At 44.9% G+C, this 17504-nt stretch overlaps 1 protein-coding gene across 1 annotated transcript in view; it reads left to right on the plus strand.

Annotated features, from left to right (window-relative positions):
- The window catches only part of LOC126456430 (trypsin-1-like), a 108842-nt gene that overhangs the window by 75684 nt on the left and 15654 nt on the right, over positions 1-17504 (plus strand). The window contains exons 5-6 of the mRNA XM_050092183.1: positions 2705-2840; positions 10885-11001. Of these exons, the coding sequence (XP_049948140.1) occupies positions 2705-2840; positions 10885-11001 (253 nt within the window). The remainder of the gene's footprint in view (positions 1-2704; positions 2841-10884; positions 11002-17504) is intronic.

Raw genomic sequence — 17504 nt, forward strand, 5'->3', positions numbered from 1 at the left:
TGCGCAACCTTGTTTACTCAACTCCTGTTGCATCAAAAGAGGACCTGGTAGCCCGGATAGTAGCAGCAGCAGGAACAATTCAGGATACTCCCGAGGGTTTTTGCCCTGTCAGACAGAACATGATCCGACGGTGTAACCTTTGTTTACGTGTCAATGGAGCAATTTTGAAAATATACTGTAATTGAAATTGGGTTGTGTTAATGTGTTGTCTCTTGGTCGTTAAAAAATTGAAAAGTGTTTGCTGGTTTAATTAATTTGCCGCCAGAGGAATCTTCCTCTACCGGTTTAAGTACTCATCATAGGAGAAAATGACATTAGGGAAAAATATTTGTTTTGATGCCCCCTATAACTTCTCAGAGTTTGTCGGTTAAAATACTTTTCACCCCGGTGGTTATAATTAAAAATTCACTATTTAACACGTTATAACACGGAAACTAATTACTGTACAAACTCGGTAGCATTAATGTCAAAGACATGGGGAAGAGAAACAATGCAGAATCAGTTCAATTGAAACACTTCTAATGTGATGCTACGGTACATCTACCATTATACACCAGTACGGTTACTGCTACAAAAGGGACTCGATATGGCGCCCATCAGTGTCCAGAAGCGTCTGTAAGCTCGGGATGTCATTCTGCACAGCAGTACCAAGCATGTTCGTAGGTATACTGACTACCTCTCTTGATATGTTGCGCTTCAGACCAGCACATGTGTGAATGTTTCCCTGGTAAACCCTGTCCTTCAGGTAGCCTCGCCACCAGACATCACAGGGAGTGAGATCAGGTGATCGTACCGTCAAATGTGTATTGGAGAAGCAGGTAAACCTCACGAGTGGTGTGCGGTGAGACCGTACCTAGCTTGAAAACTGTTGAGCTCAATGTGTCTCTCTCCTGTGGGGCGGGTATGACATGCTGGCGAAGCATATCGAAGTAACGCTGGCCAGTCGCACTGCACATCTTTTGTTTCTGAGCACCAACTTTTTCCAAAAAGAATGGGCCAGCGATGAACGTAGCTCTGAATCCACGCCATTCAGTGACACATTCATCATGCAGAGGTACTTCATGAACAGTGACTGGAGGTGAAGAACCCCCACACTCGGAAATTCTATGAGTGCACCTCACCTGTCAGAGCTTCGTCTATCCATAGGATTGTCCAGGGGCAGCCCTAGTCAGTTTCAATCCTTGCGAGAAAATGGAGAGCGAAGTCAACACATCGTTGTGCGTCCTGTGGTGCAAGCTGCTGTACGACATGGATCTTGTACGGACACCATTTGAGAATGGTTCGAAGCACCTTCCGTACAGTGGACCACGGGATGTTCAACAGCACGAGCCCTGCCTGACAATCGGGAATTACGCGCAGCGTTGTCTGCCATAGTAACAGCGATTTTGTCAAACACCTGTGGTGCAACCAGTCGTCGGCCTCTTCTCGGAGCGACGCCCAGTTCTCCTGTGGATTCGAACTTCTTCATCATGCTGCACACAGCAGGTGGAGAAAGAGGACCCTTCCATAATCCTTTCAGCCGGCGATATTCTCAGCTGCAGCTGCAGCATTACTTTGTTTTGATAATAGAGCTTTAGCAATAATGCCCTCCTCCTTTCGTTCAAGCCCATGTGGACACATCAACATGTGCACTGCGACTGGTAGGGTGTGTGAGACTATGAATCACGATGACTAATCACGGCATTTGGTGGCCATAGTTGGAACTGGACAGTGGCGCTGTGATGCATGGAAATCGTGCACCCTATATTCTGGACGTTAATGCTACCAAGTCTGGTACTCGTACAGTAATTAGTTTCCGTGTTATAACGTGTTATATAGGGAAAGTTTAATTATAACAGCCCAGTATATGTTTTGGACAATTAAGTAAAGCAGAAAGCAGCGTCAATGTCCGGGTATTTAGGTAAGTGTCCAAATAGCTTCGAATTATTGTATAATTAATCCGAAATTGAAATTGGCCAGACAATGACGTTAATGACCATTTGATGCTGAGAAGTGTTGATGAATAAATAACAGCTCAAATGCTATGAAAGATATAGTATTACAACAAGTTTCAACGATGACACCTTTTCTTTACAGTGTAGCGCCACCACTGTTTAGGATAGGGAAAGTTAGTTTTGTGCAATATTCTGCGCCATGTTACTGTCAGGTGTGGACTGGATTGCAGTGGGTTATGCATACCAACAGCTGCGAAGTAGAATAGAGGCCACAGGGCCGTCAAATTGATGAAAGAGTGCATATCGCAAATGACAGGCAGAAGGGGCCCACACACGAACCTAGCGTGTTATGAGTACGTGATGTGCAGATAGTCAAGAATAAAAATCTGTCAAATTAACTGAAATCATTTTTGATGGTCATCTCTGTACACACTATACATATTTTAGGAGGTAGTGTGTGTGTGTGTGTGTGTGTGTGTGTGTGTGTGTGTGTGTGTGTGTGTGTGTGTGTGTGTTTTATTTGATAAAACAAACGTAAAATTAAATGTAATATATACAGTCACACCAACAAACGATCAGTATGTACTTATGCACAAATATACACGAGACGTAACATTTCCATCATCAAAGAGAGAAATTCGGCATATGATCGGTGGATCTCTGGACTGTCAATTATGATACAAATCTTACAATATCGTAGCGAAGTAACAAATTTCGGCACTGTGTGGCAATCTCCTTTCTCTTGTAATGTCTTGTTTTCTTGTTTGTAGGGGTGGCTACTATGCGATCCTAGCAGGAACAACCAGTCTCGTGCAGGGTGGTTCCATGATAAACATCAGTGAGACTATAATCCATCCTCAATACGACAGTTCTAATTCCTGGATCAACGACATCGCCTTAATCAAGGTAGGCACAGAACTTAACATCTGACGGTAAGACAAAATCTTTATTAGATTAAGTTTCGCCGTTGGTCTTATAACACCCCCCTGCTTCCCGGGATTTGCGAAATTGCAAGTTGACAATGACCGTGAATTATGAATTTTGACCAGTGTCGGGATAAGGCATCCGAATCTGAAATAAATAATGATTATTCCGCGGGAAACAGGAGACGTTATAACTTGATCTTTATTGAATGAGTAATTTCATTCAATAACGATCGGTAAATGAGATAATGGAAATAATTTGGAAATACATTTTGCCAGTGGAAATTTTGCCGAAAGAAATGATTAAGTTCTAAAAGCAATTAAAAAATCGGTCGCCAGCTCAACTGATGAGCGACAGTACTGTTAAGTGCGTGAATAATTGTGTCAAAAATAAAGTTTACCTGCTTGTAGCGCAGCAGGTGGAACGGGGACTTTTACGTAAGTGCTGTGTCAGGCTCAGTAGTCATATAAAACAATGTCATAACAATCTAACTACACTTATTTTGTTCATAATTTGTCAGCTAAGTGCAATGCTGGCAACACAGATAATTATCTATCGAGATTTTGAATAATGGACTGTCATTCTGTCTTTAAAATTAGGTGCTTTGCACAGTTTAATCTACTAATAATGAAATATATTGCCAATAATGGATTAACTATGTTTTGAGTGATAATAATTCATTAATTGGGGTATCGTCAGGTGGAATAAGCTTTATAGTTTCATGAAATATCCTTGAATTAATTTCAGCTGAATATGCGTTGAAATAAATCTTAATAATCAAATTTATTACTTCAGTCTATTATTAAGTTGCTACGGTTGGCGTAAGATTATTAAGTGCAACAATTAACTACGATAATCAGTCTGAAATTTACTCTTCACCGTCTATGCAAATAATTTGATAATTAACGTAGTTTCTCTTGATAATGGTGTGACACCCTCGGTTCAATAACGTAAGGATTGGAAGGAACCTACTTGGTGTTATTGTCGTGCGGAATGTAACTGCAACACTTCGATTATAAAGTGCTTGTTATTAATTGTTCAACTTTAGAGAAAAGCACAGTCACTGGCAAGCCTTCTACAATTTTACCCTTCGAAAATTACGTAGATCTTACTTCCCTCGTTTTCGGTGGATCGACGGAAGTCCACGGCTGCGACACAATGTGGCATCGGGCTTTTACTGTTGCGACTTGGGCCCACAGTGCGCTTCACATTTAAGTCCTCGTTTCTTCAGCACTATGCCCATTAATCCATAATAACTTGCCCGGCCATGCTTCGAGATATGCCGACCATTACTTTCCCGTCGTACTTAGACCCACACACTAGCCGTTAGATGTACGAGTAACACAGCTAGGACTAGCAGCACTCAACTGTACTTCTTCCTCCGAGCACGGCGTTACTGCTACTACTACCCGCTGGCGCGCTCCCGCGCCCAACGGCACGACAAAACAATCTCTCTGACTTCAACGTTAACTAAATATGCCCTGACTTGCCAGTGTTAAATATTACATAATTTAAACATAGTATTTACAATACATATTTACACTAGGCAATACATCGTATACAAACAGTTTCATGTGTTAAGTAAGGGAAAAAATTCATAGCAAGGACTGCGTTGTAGCGTCACAGTCTATAGCTTGAGATGTGTATAATGCCCAGAAACGTATCCCACTTTCTTTTTCAGGAAGATTTGTTACATTGAGACCTGGTTTTACGAGGTTTTCTGATATCAACATCCATATAAGCAGTTAAAAATATTGAATGTGCACATCCACTGCTATAATAACTGTAGTAGCTGAACTAAAACCCTGTATGATCGAGTAAACGAGCACAATATACAAGGAGGGCCGAACACATCCTAATTTGCTAGGCTGCCCGCACTAATTCTCGTGGCGGAGCGTAGGAGCCATGACCAAATCCAAGGTCATGTTTGACTCCAAAGACCTTAATCGCGTCGTTATTCGTGTACAACAACAGCCAGCACAAGTTCCTCATTCATGGTTTGTGTGTGTCTGTAATCGTGTAGCGTGAGGAAATCAGTAAACTATGAAGCGAGACAGGAACCAATGTGTGAACGCTGAAGGGGCGGAAGGGATCTAACAAGCGACGAATGAATAAATTTCTGTTGGTTGTATACGAAAACCGGAAGTCTAATGGAAACGTATAGCGCACAAACTGCTTTGCGTAGTTGTCGGGAAGGACTCATGTTCAAAACGTTCAAATTTGTGTGAATTCCTAAGGGACCAAACATCTGAGGTCAACGGTACTTAACTTACACACTACTTAAATTAACGTAAAATAACTTATGCTAAGAACAACACACACACACACCCATGCCCGAGGCAGGACTCGAACCTCCGACGGGAGGGGCCGCGGAACCCGTGACATGGGGCCTCAAACCGCGCGGCCACTCCGCGTGGCAAAGGACTCATGTAAAAAAATACAGTTGGTAAAGATAGCTACTCAGATTAGTGGCACTAATGTTCACTCCGTGCAAGTGTTTCAGCGTCGGCCTCATCTTAATGCTGCTGTTAGGTGTGTTAACATGGGGCTGGAGAAGGCACTGATGGCGGAGGGCATGGCTCACATTGCAGTAGCGCCAGTTGAGTCTACCAGTAGATCGGGTTTGTCGTGGAAAGCCCACGTTCAGGATCTTGTTCAGAGACTTCATGCTGCCAGTTACTATTCGAACGGTATCTGAAGTATGTAATAGTTCGACACGAAAAGTAGTCTACTTTGTTTATTTTCATTCGCTTATAAGTTTTGGGATAATTCTTCCCATTCTCAAAGGATATTTTTGACTCAGAAACTGGCGGTTCGGGCAGTTAGTGGTGTCACTTCGCGAACCCCTGTTCGACACCCATTCACTAGTGTGGGTACCCTGACATCGGCCTCGTGGGCGATGTCAGGGTGTTACAAAAAGGTACGGCCAAACTTTCAGAAAACATTCCTCACACACAAAGAAAGAAAAGATGTTATGTGGACATGTGTCCGGAAACGCTTACTTTCCATGTTAGAGCTCATTTTATTACTTCTCTTCAAATCACATTAATCATTGAATGGAAACACACAGCAACAGAACGTACCAACGTGACTTCAAACACTTTGTTATAGGAAATGTTCAAAATGTCCTCCGTTAGCGAGGATACATGCACCATCCGTCGCATGGAATCCCTGATGCGCTGATGCAGCCCTGGAGAATGGCGCATTGTATCAAAGCCGTCCACAATACGAGCACGAAGAGTCTCTACATTTGGTACCGGGGTTGCGTAGACAAGAGCTTTCAAATGCCCCCATACATGAAGGTCAAGAGGGTTGAGGTCAGGAGAGCATGGAGGCTATGGAGTTGGTCCGCCTCTACCAATCCATCGGTCACCGAATCTGTTGTTGAGAAGCGTACGAACACTTCGACTGAAATGTGCAGGAGCTCCATCGTGCATGAGCCACATGCTGTGTCGTACTTGTAAAGGCACATGTTCTAGCAGCACAGGCAGAGTATCCCGTATGAAATCATGATAACGTGCTCCATTGAGCGTAGGTGGCAGAACAAACTAAAATGAGCTCTAACATGGAAATTAAGCGTTTCCGGACACATGTCCACATAACATCTTTTCTTTATTTGTATGTGAGGAATGTTTCCTGAAAGTTTGGCCGCACCTTTTTGTAACACCATATATATATATATATATATATATATATATATATATATATATTATTATTATTATTATTGGTGTTTTGCCCTCAAAGAGCGCATTTGGACTGAACTACATGGCCAGTTCCTTTTGCTGCCTTCCTTGCTGCCCAAACTTCCCTCATTCGCTCGCTGTGTTTCTGTTTCCGGTCCTCTGTCCATGCTTCTTGTCGGATTTGTGTCTTCGGCTTCATCTTGATTGCCTTTTTGGTTGCCCATATTTCTTTCATCTTCTGGCTGTGATCTTGCTTGCGTTCTTCGGTCCATTTTATGCCTGCTCGTTTGTCACATTGTATCTCATGTAGTTTACTTTTCTTAATGATGTTTCTGAATTTTATTCTGTCGTATATATATATATATATATATATATATATATATATATATCCAATCTGCATTTGGATCGCACTTCCTTGACTCTTGTGCAGAAAGGTGTGCAGTACACTGCTGCATACATTTTCAATAAGCTGCCACAAGAATTCAAAAATCTTAGCAGTAATACATGCGCTTTCAAATCTAAACTGAAGAGTTTGCTCATGTGTCACTTCTATTCTTACGAGGAGTTCCCTGAAAAATTAAGCTCGTTCCTATCTTATATTGTTGATTGCGTTTATACACTCCTGGAAATGGAAAAAAGAACACATTGACACCGGTGTGTCAGACCCACCATACTTGCTCCGGACACTGCGAGAGGGCTGTACAAGCAATGATCACACGCACGGCACAGCGGACACACCAGGAACCGCGGTGTTGGCCGTCGAATGGCGCTAGCTGCGCAGCATTTGTGCACCGCCGCCGTCAGTGTCAGCCAGTTTGCCGTGGCATACGGAGCTCCATCGCAGTCTTTAACACTGGTAGCATGCCGCGACAGCGTGGACGTGAACCGTATGTGCAGTTGACGGACTTTGAGCGAGGGCGTATAGTGGGCATGCGGGAGGCCGGGTGGACGTACCGCCGAATTGCTCAACACGTGGGGCGTGAGGTCTCCACAGTACATCGATGTTGTCGCCAGTGGTCGGCGGAAGGTGCACGTGCCCGTCGACCTGGGACCGGACCGCAGCGACGCACGGATGCACGCCAAGACCGTAGGATCCTACGCAGTGCCGTAGGGGACCGCACCGCCACTTCCCAGCAAATTAGGGACACTGTTGCTCCTGGGGTATCGGCGAGGACCATTCGCAACCGTCTCCATGAAGCTGGGCTACGGTCCCTCACACCGTTAGGCCGTCTTCCGCTCACGCCCCAACATCGTGCAGCCCGCCTCCAGTGGTGTCGCGACAGGCGTGAATGGAGGGACGAATGGAGACGTGTCGTCTTCAGCGATGAGAGTCGCTTCTGCCTTGGTGCCAATGATGGTCGTATGCGTGTTTGGCGCCGTGCAGGTGAGCGCCACAATCAGGACTGCATACGACTGAGGCACACAGGGCCAACACCCGGCATCATGGTGTGGGGAGCGATCTCCTACACTGGCCGTACACCACTGGTGATCGTCGAGGGGACACTGAATAGTGTACGGTACATCCAAACCGTCATCGAACCCATCGTTCTACCATTCCTAGACCGGCAAGGGAACTTGCTGTTCCAACCGGACAATGCACGTCCGCATGTATCCCGTGCCACCCAACGTGCTCTAGAAGGTGTAAGTCAACTACTCTGGCCAGCAAGATCTCCGGATCTGTCCCCCATTGAGCATGTTTGGGACTGGATGAAGCGTCGTCTCACGCGGTCTGCACGTCCAGCACGAACGCTGGTCCAACTGAGGCGCCAGGTGGAAATGGCATGGCAAGCCGTTCCACAGGACTACATCCAGCATCTCTACGATCGTCTCCATGGGAGAATAGCAGCCTGCATTGCTGCGAAAGGTGGATATACACTGTACCAGTGCCGACATTGTGCATGCTCTGTTGCCTGTGTCTATGTGCCTGTGGTTCTGTCAGTGTGATCATGTGATGTATCTGACCCCAGGAATGTGTCAATAAAGTTTCCCCTTCCTGGGACAATGAATTCTCGGTGTTCTTATTTCAATTTCCAGGAGTGTATATACTTATGGCTTGTATTTTTTGGGTTCCTTAACGTTTTATTTTATTTGTTATTACTTTTAGGTTGTAATTTCATGTAATAACCCGTTCCATAACCATGAAGATTTGCTCCTCAATTTGGTCCTAAAAAAAAAAAAAAAAAAAAAAAAAAAGGACACACTGATAGAGCTCCTTCAAGTATACCTAGAGTAATAAAAAAGTTGTGTAACAGCAAAGTATGTTGCAATATGTGCTAAGAAGCTCAGGCCTTGTAATCCTGTTACTGGTGGAAGTTTGAAAGAACTAGGAGAAGAATGAACAGAAGTAGGTGTACGTTATGGAGAAATGGTCGTGTGGCATTCATTGCCGGGAGACCCCATTCGGGGAAGTTGGGCCGCTGGGTTGCAAACTTATTTCAGGTGCCGCCGACCTACATAGGAAGGAATGATCACCGTAATAAAATAAGGGAAATCAGAGCTCGCACGGAAAGATATAGGTGTTCGTTTTTACTGCCCGCTGTTCGAGATTGGAATGCTAGAGAATTATTGTGCAGATGGTTCGATGAACCGTCCGCCAAGCACTTAAATGTGATATACTGAGTATCCATGTGGGTGTGGATGTAGATGTAGATGATTTCATCTGTCAACACGAATATGACCAGATATTAGCCGCCGCCTGTGCGTACGCAGTCGCATGTTTGGTGATTGAATAAAGTGTGTCTTCCCTTTACAATAGGCTGTCGTGTTCCCAGCGAAACTTTTGGAGCGTACTCCGAAGAGCCTTGGCAACATGTAAACCAGCATGCAGTTCAGTTGTTAATGTTCGCTCGAAGATAAATGGATTTTCCGCGCTGGTACAGCAACAAATCGGGCAGCTTCATTTGCAGTATGATCCAAATGCGAAAGCTTCTTTCTGCCTCCCTGTCACGTCGACCGATCGTAGCCGGCTGGTGTGGCCGAGCGGCTCTAGGCGCTTCAGTCTGGAACTACGTTACCGCTACGGTCGCAGGTTCGAACCCTGCCTCGGGCATGGATGTGTCTGATGTCCTTGGGTTAGTTAAGTTTAAGTAGTTCTAAGATCTAGGGGACTGATGACCTCAGATGTTAAAAGTCCCTTAGCGCTCAGAGCCATTTTCGACCAATCGTACTGCTGTGATTCCATACAACCGGACGACACGCACGCTGCATTTCACTGTCATTTACGCCAACGGTTTTGTGTCACGTGACCAGGTACCAGTTATACACCACCCACAGCGCTCCTAGCGATCGCTGTGCCATTTTTGCGTGCTACCAATACGAGGACTAATCGATCGGTCGCGAAACAAGAAACCACTCTGAAAACCAAAACTTTCCAACAGTTAGCTATACCTTACAGCTACTTCTCCACACAGTCGCCGATCCGACTTAGACAATTGTCGTAGTGTTGTACCAACTCTCCAATACTCCTTCATAGAAGGCAACCGCCTGTGCTTTCCGCCAATTTCTCTACTTTCGTCTGCAGCTCGTTGTCTGTGTCACAATGTTGTCATCATAGCCAGCGGCCGGCCGGTGTGGCCGTGCGGTTCTAGGCGCTTCAGTCTGGAACCGCGTGACCGCTACGGCCGCAGGTTCGAATCCTGCCTCGGGCATGGATGTGTGTGATGTCCTTAGGTTAGTTAGGTTTAAGTATTTCTAAGTTCTAGGGGACTGATGACCACAGATGTTAAGTCCCATAGTGCTCCGAGCCATTTGAATCATAGCCAGCGGTTCACGTGAGCAGAGATGAAACTCAGGATCAGCCAATTACGGGCTGTGTCGTGGCTGACCAAACACTTCCCATCGAAAACGCTGCAGGAGCATTTTTTTTGCCGTTCAGTTCCTTTTCCTCCAAACCAACCAACCAACCAACCGTTCCCATTGCTCCTTAAGAGTGCGGCCGAGAATTGTCATCAAGAAGGGCATGCATGAGAGTTACGTTGTGTGGGCTGCACGCCATTAGTTGAAATCTCTCAGCAGGCCTCCGCACTTGGCAGGGGACACTACTTTCTAGGCATCTTTACGTGGTCACTGCACGGTTAGAACTGAAAAGAGCGAAGTGGCGCAATTGACGGACGTACTAGAGAGGCACTACCCAACACATCTGTGCCAAACCTCATCCGATTTTCACAGTGGTTTCCATTTCGCGTCCGACCAGAACTCACTTTCCGAACAGCCTTCATATGTTACACGGCGATTTTATTTAAAAGGTGAGCCAGCCTTTCTGAGTGCTAGCTGCAGTCTGTTGTCCTCCGTATTCTGTGTCCAGTTATTGTCTACCATTATCTGACCCGATAATATTTTTACAGGTAGCGACACCTTTTGTCCTGGACGGCACCACGATGGGAACTATACGGCTTCCAGCGCAAGGACAGGAGACTCCAGAGGGCTCCAGTGTCACTGTCATCGGCTGGGGTACAACCTCCGTACGTAGTGTGTTCCTTACTGCTCTTTCATTGCGATTCATCACTTTGTGGTGAGTAGGAAACTGTGGAAGCCTTTGACGTTAATCATCAAAGAAAATGTTGTTGGATTATCACCAACGAGGTACCTATCTTCCTCTTCTCGTTAGCGTTCCCCCACCCCATCTAGGACAGTCTCCACTGTACTCAATTTTACACAAATGTATTTCATTTAACTTTGTGGCCGAATGTCTTCCTGTTGCCGCCTTGATCAGTAAGCTAAGGGAGGGCAGTCTCTGTATACAATGATCACCAAAAATCTCTGAGGGCTGCCCACCGCGACATTGGATGTCGCTTGCTGGTGTTGCGGGCGCGTGACGCGGTAACAAAAGTGTGTAAGCGGACCAGAGACGGACGTGGGATCACTCTAGCGAAGATATGGGCTGTAAATGGGGGAAATAAATTGAGACAAGCGACTTTGAGGAAGGGCAGATTATTATTAAGCAGTGACTGTGAACGAGTATCTCGAGAACGGTGAAGCTGGTCAAATGTTCACGTGCTACTGTCGTGAGGATGTTCGGAAAGAGGCAGCCAAGAGGCGCTAAATGGTCGGACGTCCACGACTCTCACAGAATGCGTGGTTCGGAGGCTTGTTTGCTCTGTTAAGTAGGATAGATGGTGATCTGTGGTATCCCTGTCCAAAAAGCACAATGCTCGCTACGGTCGCAGGTTCGAATCCTGCCCCAGACATCGATGTGTGTGATGTCCTTAGGCTAGTTAGGTTTAAGTAGTTCTAAGTGCTAGGAGATTGATGACCTCAGATTTTAAGTCCCACAGTGCTCAGAGCCACTTGAACCAAGCACAATGCTGGTGCACGCACAAGTGTTTTGGAGCACACCATTCACCGTACCTTGTTGAACATGGAGCTCTGCAGCAGACTATCTCTACGTGTCCACATGTTGACCCAACGATGTCGTCAATCACGAATGCAGTGGGCACAGGTCCGTCAGGATTCGACCGTCGATCAATGGAAACGTGTCGGCTGTCCGGTTGAATCACACTTTTGCTACACTAGGTCGATGGTCGTCTCCACAAACGCCGTCATCGAGATAAACGGCGGCTCGGAACATGGAGCGCGCCACGCACGGATTCTGTTGGGAGTAGGATTATGCTACATGAGACATTATCCTGCGCTTGCATTGGACCTGTGGTGGTAATCGAAGACACGCTGACGGCTGCGAACCACCTGCATCCGTTCATGTTTGATGTCTTCCCCACCGGTGATGTTATCCTCCAATAGGATAATTGTCCGTGTTTCGGAGGCAGAACCGCGCTGCAGTGGTTTGAGGAGTATAACAGTGAACTCACGTTGATGTCTTGGCGACCAAATTTGCTTGATGTAAATCCTATGGAATCCACCTGGGTCGCTATCTTGCACCATCACCGCGTACAAAAGTCAGGGGCGGCTTATTTACGCGAATTACATGGCTGTGCGTAGACATCTAATGCCACATACCTCCAAAATCCTGCCAACAAACTGTGGTATTCCTGATACGCAGAATCAGTGATGTCTTTCGTTCCAAAGACGGACAAACAAGCCATTAAGCAGGTGGTCATAATCTTTTGGCTCATCACTGTATGTGACCCCTATCGATGAACAGCGAAAACATTGCTCTCTGTGTAATAGTATTTTTTAACTGTTGGTCCATCGTGTATTTTGAGACGAAACATTTGCTTCAACGGGCGTGGGAACCGACCGGAAAACCGCAGTCAGGCTGGCCAGTACTTCAGACACGGTCGTGAATGCGCCGCGGGGATTCGACAGGAGTCTGGGCCACCTTCAGTTAAAAAGGTGTTGTGGGATAAAGTATATGTAGAAAGAGACGTTAATGTCAAATTCAGTGTATTCCATCGTAAATTTGTGTCCGTATTTGAAAGTAGCTTTCCTGAAGAGTTAGCCAGAAAATTCATTAGACCAACAATTAAGCCACGGATAACTATTGGAATTAAAATCTCGTGTAAGAGGATGAGGGAAATTATATAAAGGCCAGAATAAGTCAAGATCCGATTTTACTTGCGTACTACAGATAATGCTGTTATGTTTTAAGGAAAGTTATTAAAAGGTTCAGAAGTATACGGGTCCTGGCAGAAATGAATAACGCAGATCGTAAGATTAAAACTATATGAGATATACAATAATGATAGAAGCTGAAGTTTGTGTCGCGTCTAGGACCTGAACCTGAAATTTCTTGCTTACTAGGGAAGTGGAGGTAGCCATTACGGCCCTATTGCACTATAGGTAATACTGCTGCACGGACTAGCCTAGTCCAATGCCCCCCCCCCCCCTCCTCCAACACAAACTTCTAGTCTTCAGCTTACTTTTCGCCTTCTTAAGTCCTCACTATTGTCGAGTCTCTGGAATAGCACACCACCACTCGAAATAATGGGGTAATCCTGCCTGTACCTCAAGCGTAGGTGGTTTATATGTCTGATAAAATTTAATTTTCGTTGAGGAATTTGAGTCTTAACTTTATCTACCATAATGACTAAAGCTGAAGAAATTAATTAAAATTTGTGCATCTCTTTTACCTGTATTGCTACAGTGGTGTAACGGGTATATTTCCCAGCTAGTTGTAGGGAAACTCGGGTTTAAGTCCTGGCCATGGCGCAAATAACAGCAATTCATTTCTTTAGCTTCTGTCTTTATCGCAGATAACAATGAGACTCAAATTTATCAAGGAAAATTTAATTACATCAGATCTGTATGAGATATTGTAAAACGGGAGATAGGGCAGCCAGTCAGTGAACTAGGTACCATAACAATTAAACTAACTGACAATGTTGTGACTGATTAGTGACAAGTTGCAAGTGGTTGTAACAATCAATTTTGTAAGATGGCTATTTAGGATGATGTTATTGGATGTATTAATATTTGTAAAAAAAATGATGTGTCTGAAGAATTGTGGTCAGAGAAACAATTGTTAGCCAACACTATGTGTGTCTGCGATGGCAGCACTGTGGAGTCTTAAAATCTTTGGCAGTCAGCAGTGGAAAGCTGCGGTGTGCAGCAGGCGCGATTCCTTGAGTGTACAGTATAGTGCATGAACCTACTTTTGGAACTATGTGAGTTGCAGATATATTACGAGGAGGAATAATGACTCAGAACAATGGACAGATAGCATAAAAAACATAAATGAAGAAAAAAGTATTATTTGATAATGTAAAAAATTTATTTTTATTTTTGTAGACTTGTATTGTTGGTCACTTCACCTTCGTCACAGTCGAGTTTTTGATAATTATTATATTGATTGATCTTCTGAGTTAATTTACTGTACCACAGAAATTATTAGATTAAATGAATTTTCATATTCTATGTTTGTCATATTCTATAACTTTTTTTTTGATAGGTTCATTCTTAACTGAAATTTCAGTACTTTAAGGTTGGGTCATGTGTTTGATTGGCATTCTGTCTCAAGATTATGAGCCCAATTTCCCTTGACCAACTGTAGTTAAGTGTTAGCAGTATTGTTTTAGCTGTTGCGGACTCTTTCTATGTTGCTGTTTCTGCCAGTACTTTATTTTGCAGGTCAGATTCATAATGCGTGATAGTTTCGTTTCCTTTGCGCAATGTAGGTTCTGTCAGTTTCTTTATTTTACCGGAACCATATGTCAATGCAGAAATTTTCGTGTGTTACAGGGCACATTCTTATACAGGTCGAGATTATAATTTGGTGTGCTTTTTTATGCAGTTACGTTTTTTTTCAAACAGTTCGCACTGAGGAAGTCTACTGAGGATGAAATTATTGGTTTGTTTATTTATTTGCTTATGAATAAAGTCAGTTTTCACACATACAGGAGTTATTTCAGTTTCATGTAAGTGATGTGGCTTTGGGCGCAGTAGCACATTTACGTTGCCAATTAACATTTCCAGGTTCGTATTTACGATAACACACTCATAAGTAAAGGCTGCTCACACTTGCCCGCCCGTTTAGCCGAGCGGTCTAACACATGGCTTTCGGGAGCGGGGAGGAGCGCCTGGTCCCGGCACGAATCCGCCCGGCAGACTTGTGTCGAGGTCCGGTGAGCCCGGCCAGTCTGTGGATGGTTTTCAGGCGGTTTTCCATCTGCCTCGGCGACTGCGGTCTGGTTCCCCTTATTCCGACTCAGCTACACTATGTCGGCGATTGCTGCACAAACAAGTTCTCCACGTACGCGTACACCACCATTACTCCACCCATGCAAACATAGGGGTTACATTCGCCTGGTGTGATACGTTCCCTGGGGGCGGGGGGGGGGGGGGGGGGGGGGAAGGGGGGGGTGTCCTCCGGGGCCGAACCGCACAATAACCCTGGGTTCGGTGTGGGGCGGTGGAGGGGTGAAGAGGACTGCGGTAGTCGTCGTGGGGTTGTGGACCACTGCGGCTGAGGCGGGGACGGAGCCTCGCCGTCGTTTCTAGGTTCCCGGTTAAAATACAACACTTTCTCTTTCTAAATGTAGCAGCAAAAGAAAGATAAAATGGTTCAGTTGAAGAACAACAGACTATACTAAAAATGTCTTTCCACAATACTTTAAGCAACTAGAAGTAGCATCAACATCTTTCAGTAAAATTAACAGATTTATAAGACTTCCACAAAAGCAAAGATTCATGTGGTGTTGTTGAAATTACAGAGCTCTGAAAAGTTGTTCTAAATGAGTAAATAATGTCCTTAATAACGTATGTAAGGCCTCACTGGCACAGGTAATTTTTCCAGACTGGTTAAAATACTCCTGTTTATGAGAAGATTTAAACAATTATCGTCTAATTCCACAACTGACATGTTTTTACAAATTGTTTGAAGTAGTAATGTGTGTACTCAAGAGTACTCTCACATTTACTGCGCACCAAGCACGTCGTACGAGGGCTATTCGGAAAGCAAGGTCCTATCGGTCGCGAAATATAAACCACGATGAAAGTCAAAAAGGTTTTATTTGCAGCAGTTACCTACACCTTCTAGCTGCTTCTCTACATACTCGCCGCTCCAACTTAGACATTTGTCGTAGGTTGTACCAACCCCTGTCACAGAAGGCCAGCCGCCTGTGCTTTCCACCAATCATCTACGCTGGTCTACAGCTCGTTGTCTGTGCGAAAATATTGTCGTCATAGTCACCGATTCGTGCTAGCAGAGATGAATCTCAGGGGGAGCCAATTACAGGCTGTGTGGTGAGTGATCAAACCTCCAGTCGAAAACGCTGCACGAGTATCTTCATTGCCCCTGCAGCGTGCGTTCGAGAGTTGTCATGAATAAGAAAACACATGACAGTTATGTTATGTGGGTTGCATGACACCAGGCGAAATCTCCCACAAGGCCCTCATATTTGGTTGTAGATGCTATTTTCTAGGCATGTTTACGTGCTCAATGTGCACTCAGAACTGAAAAGAGCGACGCGACGCGATCGATGGGCGTACTAGAGACATTGGGCAACGCATCTGTGCAAAGCTTCATCGGATTTTTCAATGTGGTTTCCATTTCGCAACTGACCAGACCCGAAGAGCAATCGTAACTCCTTCACAGGTGCGCCTGCCATCCGAGAACAAGTAATGGTCACGCTGCAAAATTCTGCGCCATTTCGCACTGTTGTTTAGAGACTGGCAGCAACTGTACTAGGATATTACTACCCAGCGCGGAGCCTGTCATTAACACCACAATACAATTGGCTGCGTTTGGAGTGGTCCTGTGATTGGGAAGCATGGACTGCTGATGAACGGCGTCGCATTTCGTTCCTGTACTATCCCGGATGACCATTGTCGTCGGGTATATCAGGGACCTGGGGAGAGATTCCGTACTTCAGCTGTTTTGGAGAGACACTGAGATGTTACTCCTGACGTCACTGAGCGGGAAGCAATCGAGTATGACTTCAGGTCAGAGCTGATAATTACTGAGGGGTTTTGGTGGCACAGCAGTACGTCACGGACATGCTGAGTCATCCCGTGTTTCCTCTTGTGCTTGTATCGTCGTGCCATTTTCCAACATGATAACGGACGTCCATGCATGATAGGTTTCTATATGAGCTGTCTGCGTGATGCTGAGGGACTCCAGTGGCCAGTAAAGGGAGTATTACACGACGATCCGGCGCGAACGATACTGGTCTAGCGCAACAGCCATCTAGCAGACACATTATCTGCGCGCCGGAACAGAGAGCAGTTCTAAACTGCCGTCAATCCGCGCATGCACACTAGGCAGCGATAACTCGCACGTGAATAGCAGGGGCACCGCAGTGCTTTCTTCTTGTTATTTGCTTATTATTAGTGACTAGTGACTAATTTCAGACTTTTGTGTTGGTTTTTTTTTTCAGTAAGTAGGATAACATAAATGCAGAAAAAAGTTTCTTTTTCTTTGCCAGTCAACAGTCGTTTCTTTCTGAGAAATGTATATATAAAGTTACACGCTGATTTTCGCTTTGTATCGTAATGCCTTAGCCTATGTAAGTTCTTATTTGATTTGATTGCATCTCTTGCTTTATTTCAGCACACCAGAAAAGAGAAATTG

Source organism: Schistocerca serialis, chromosome 1, assembly GCF_023864345.2.
Source record: "Schistocerca serialis cubense isolate TAMUIC-IGC-003099 chromosome 1, iqSchSeri2.2, whole genome shotgun sequence".
NCBI lineage: Eukaryota > Metazoa > Arthropoda > Insecta > Orthoptera > Acrididae > Schistocerca > Schistocerca serialis.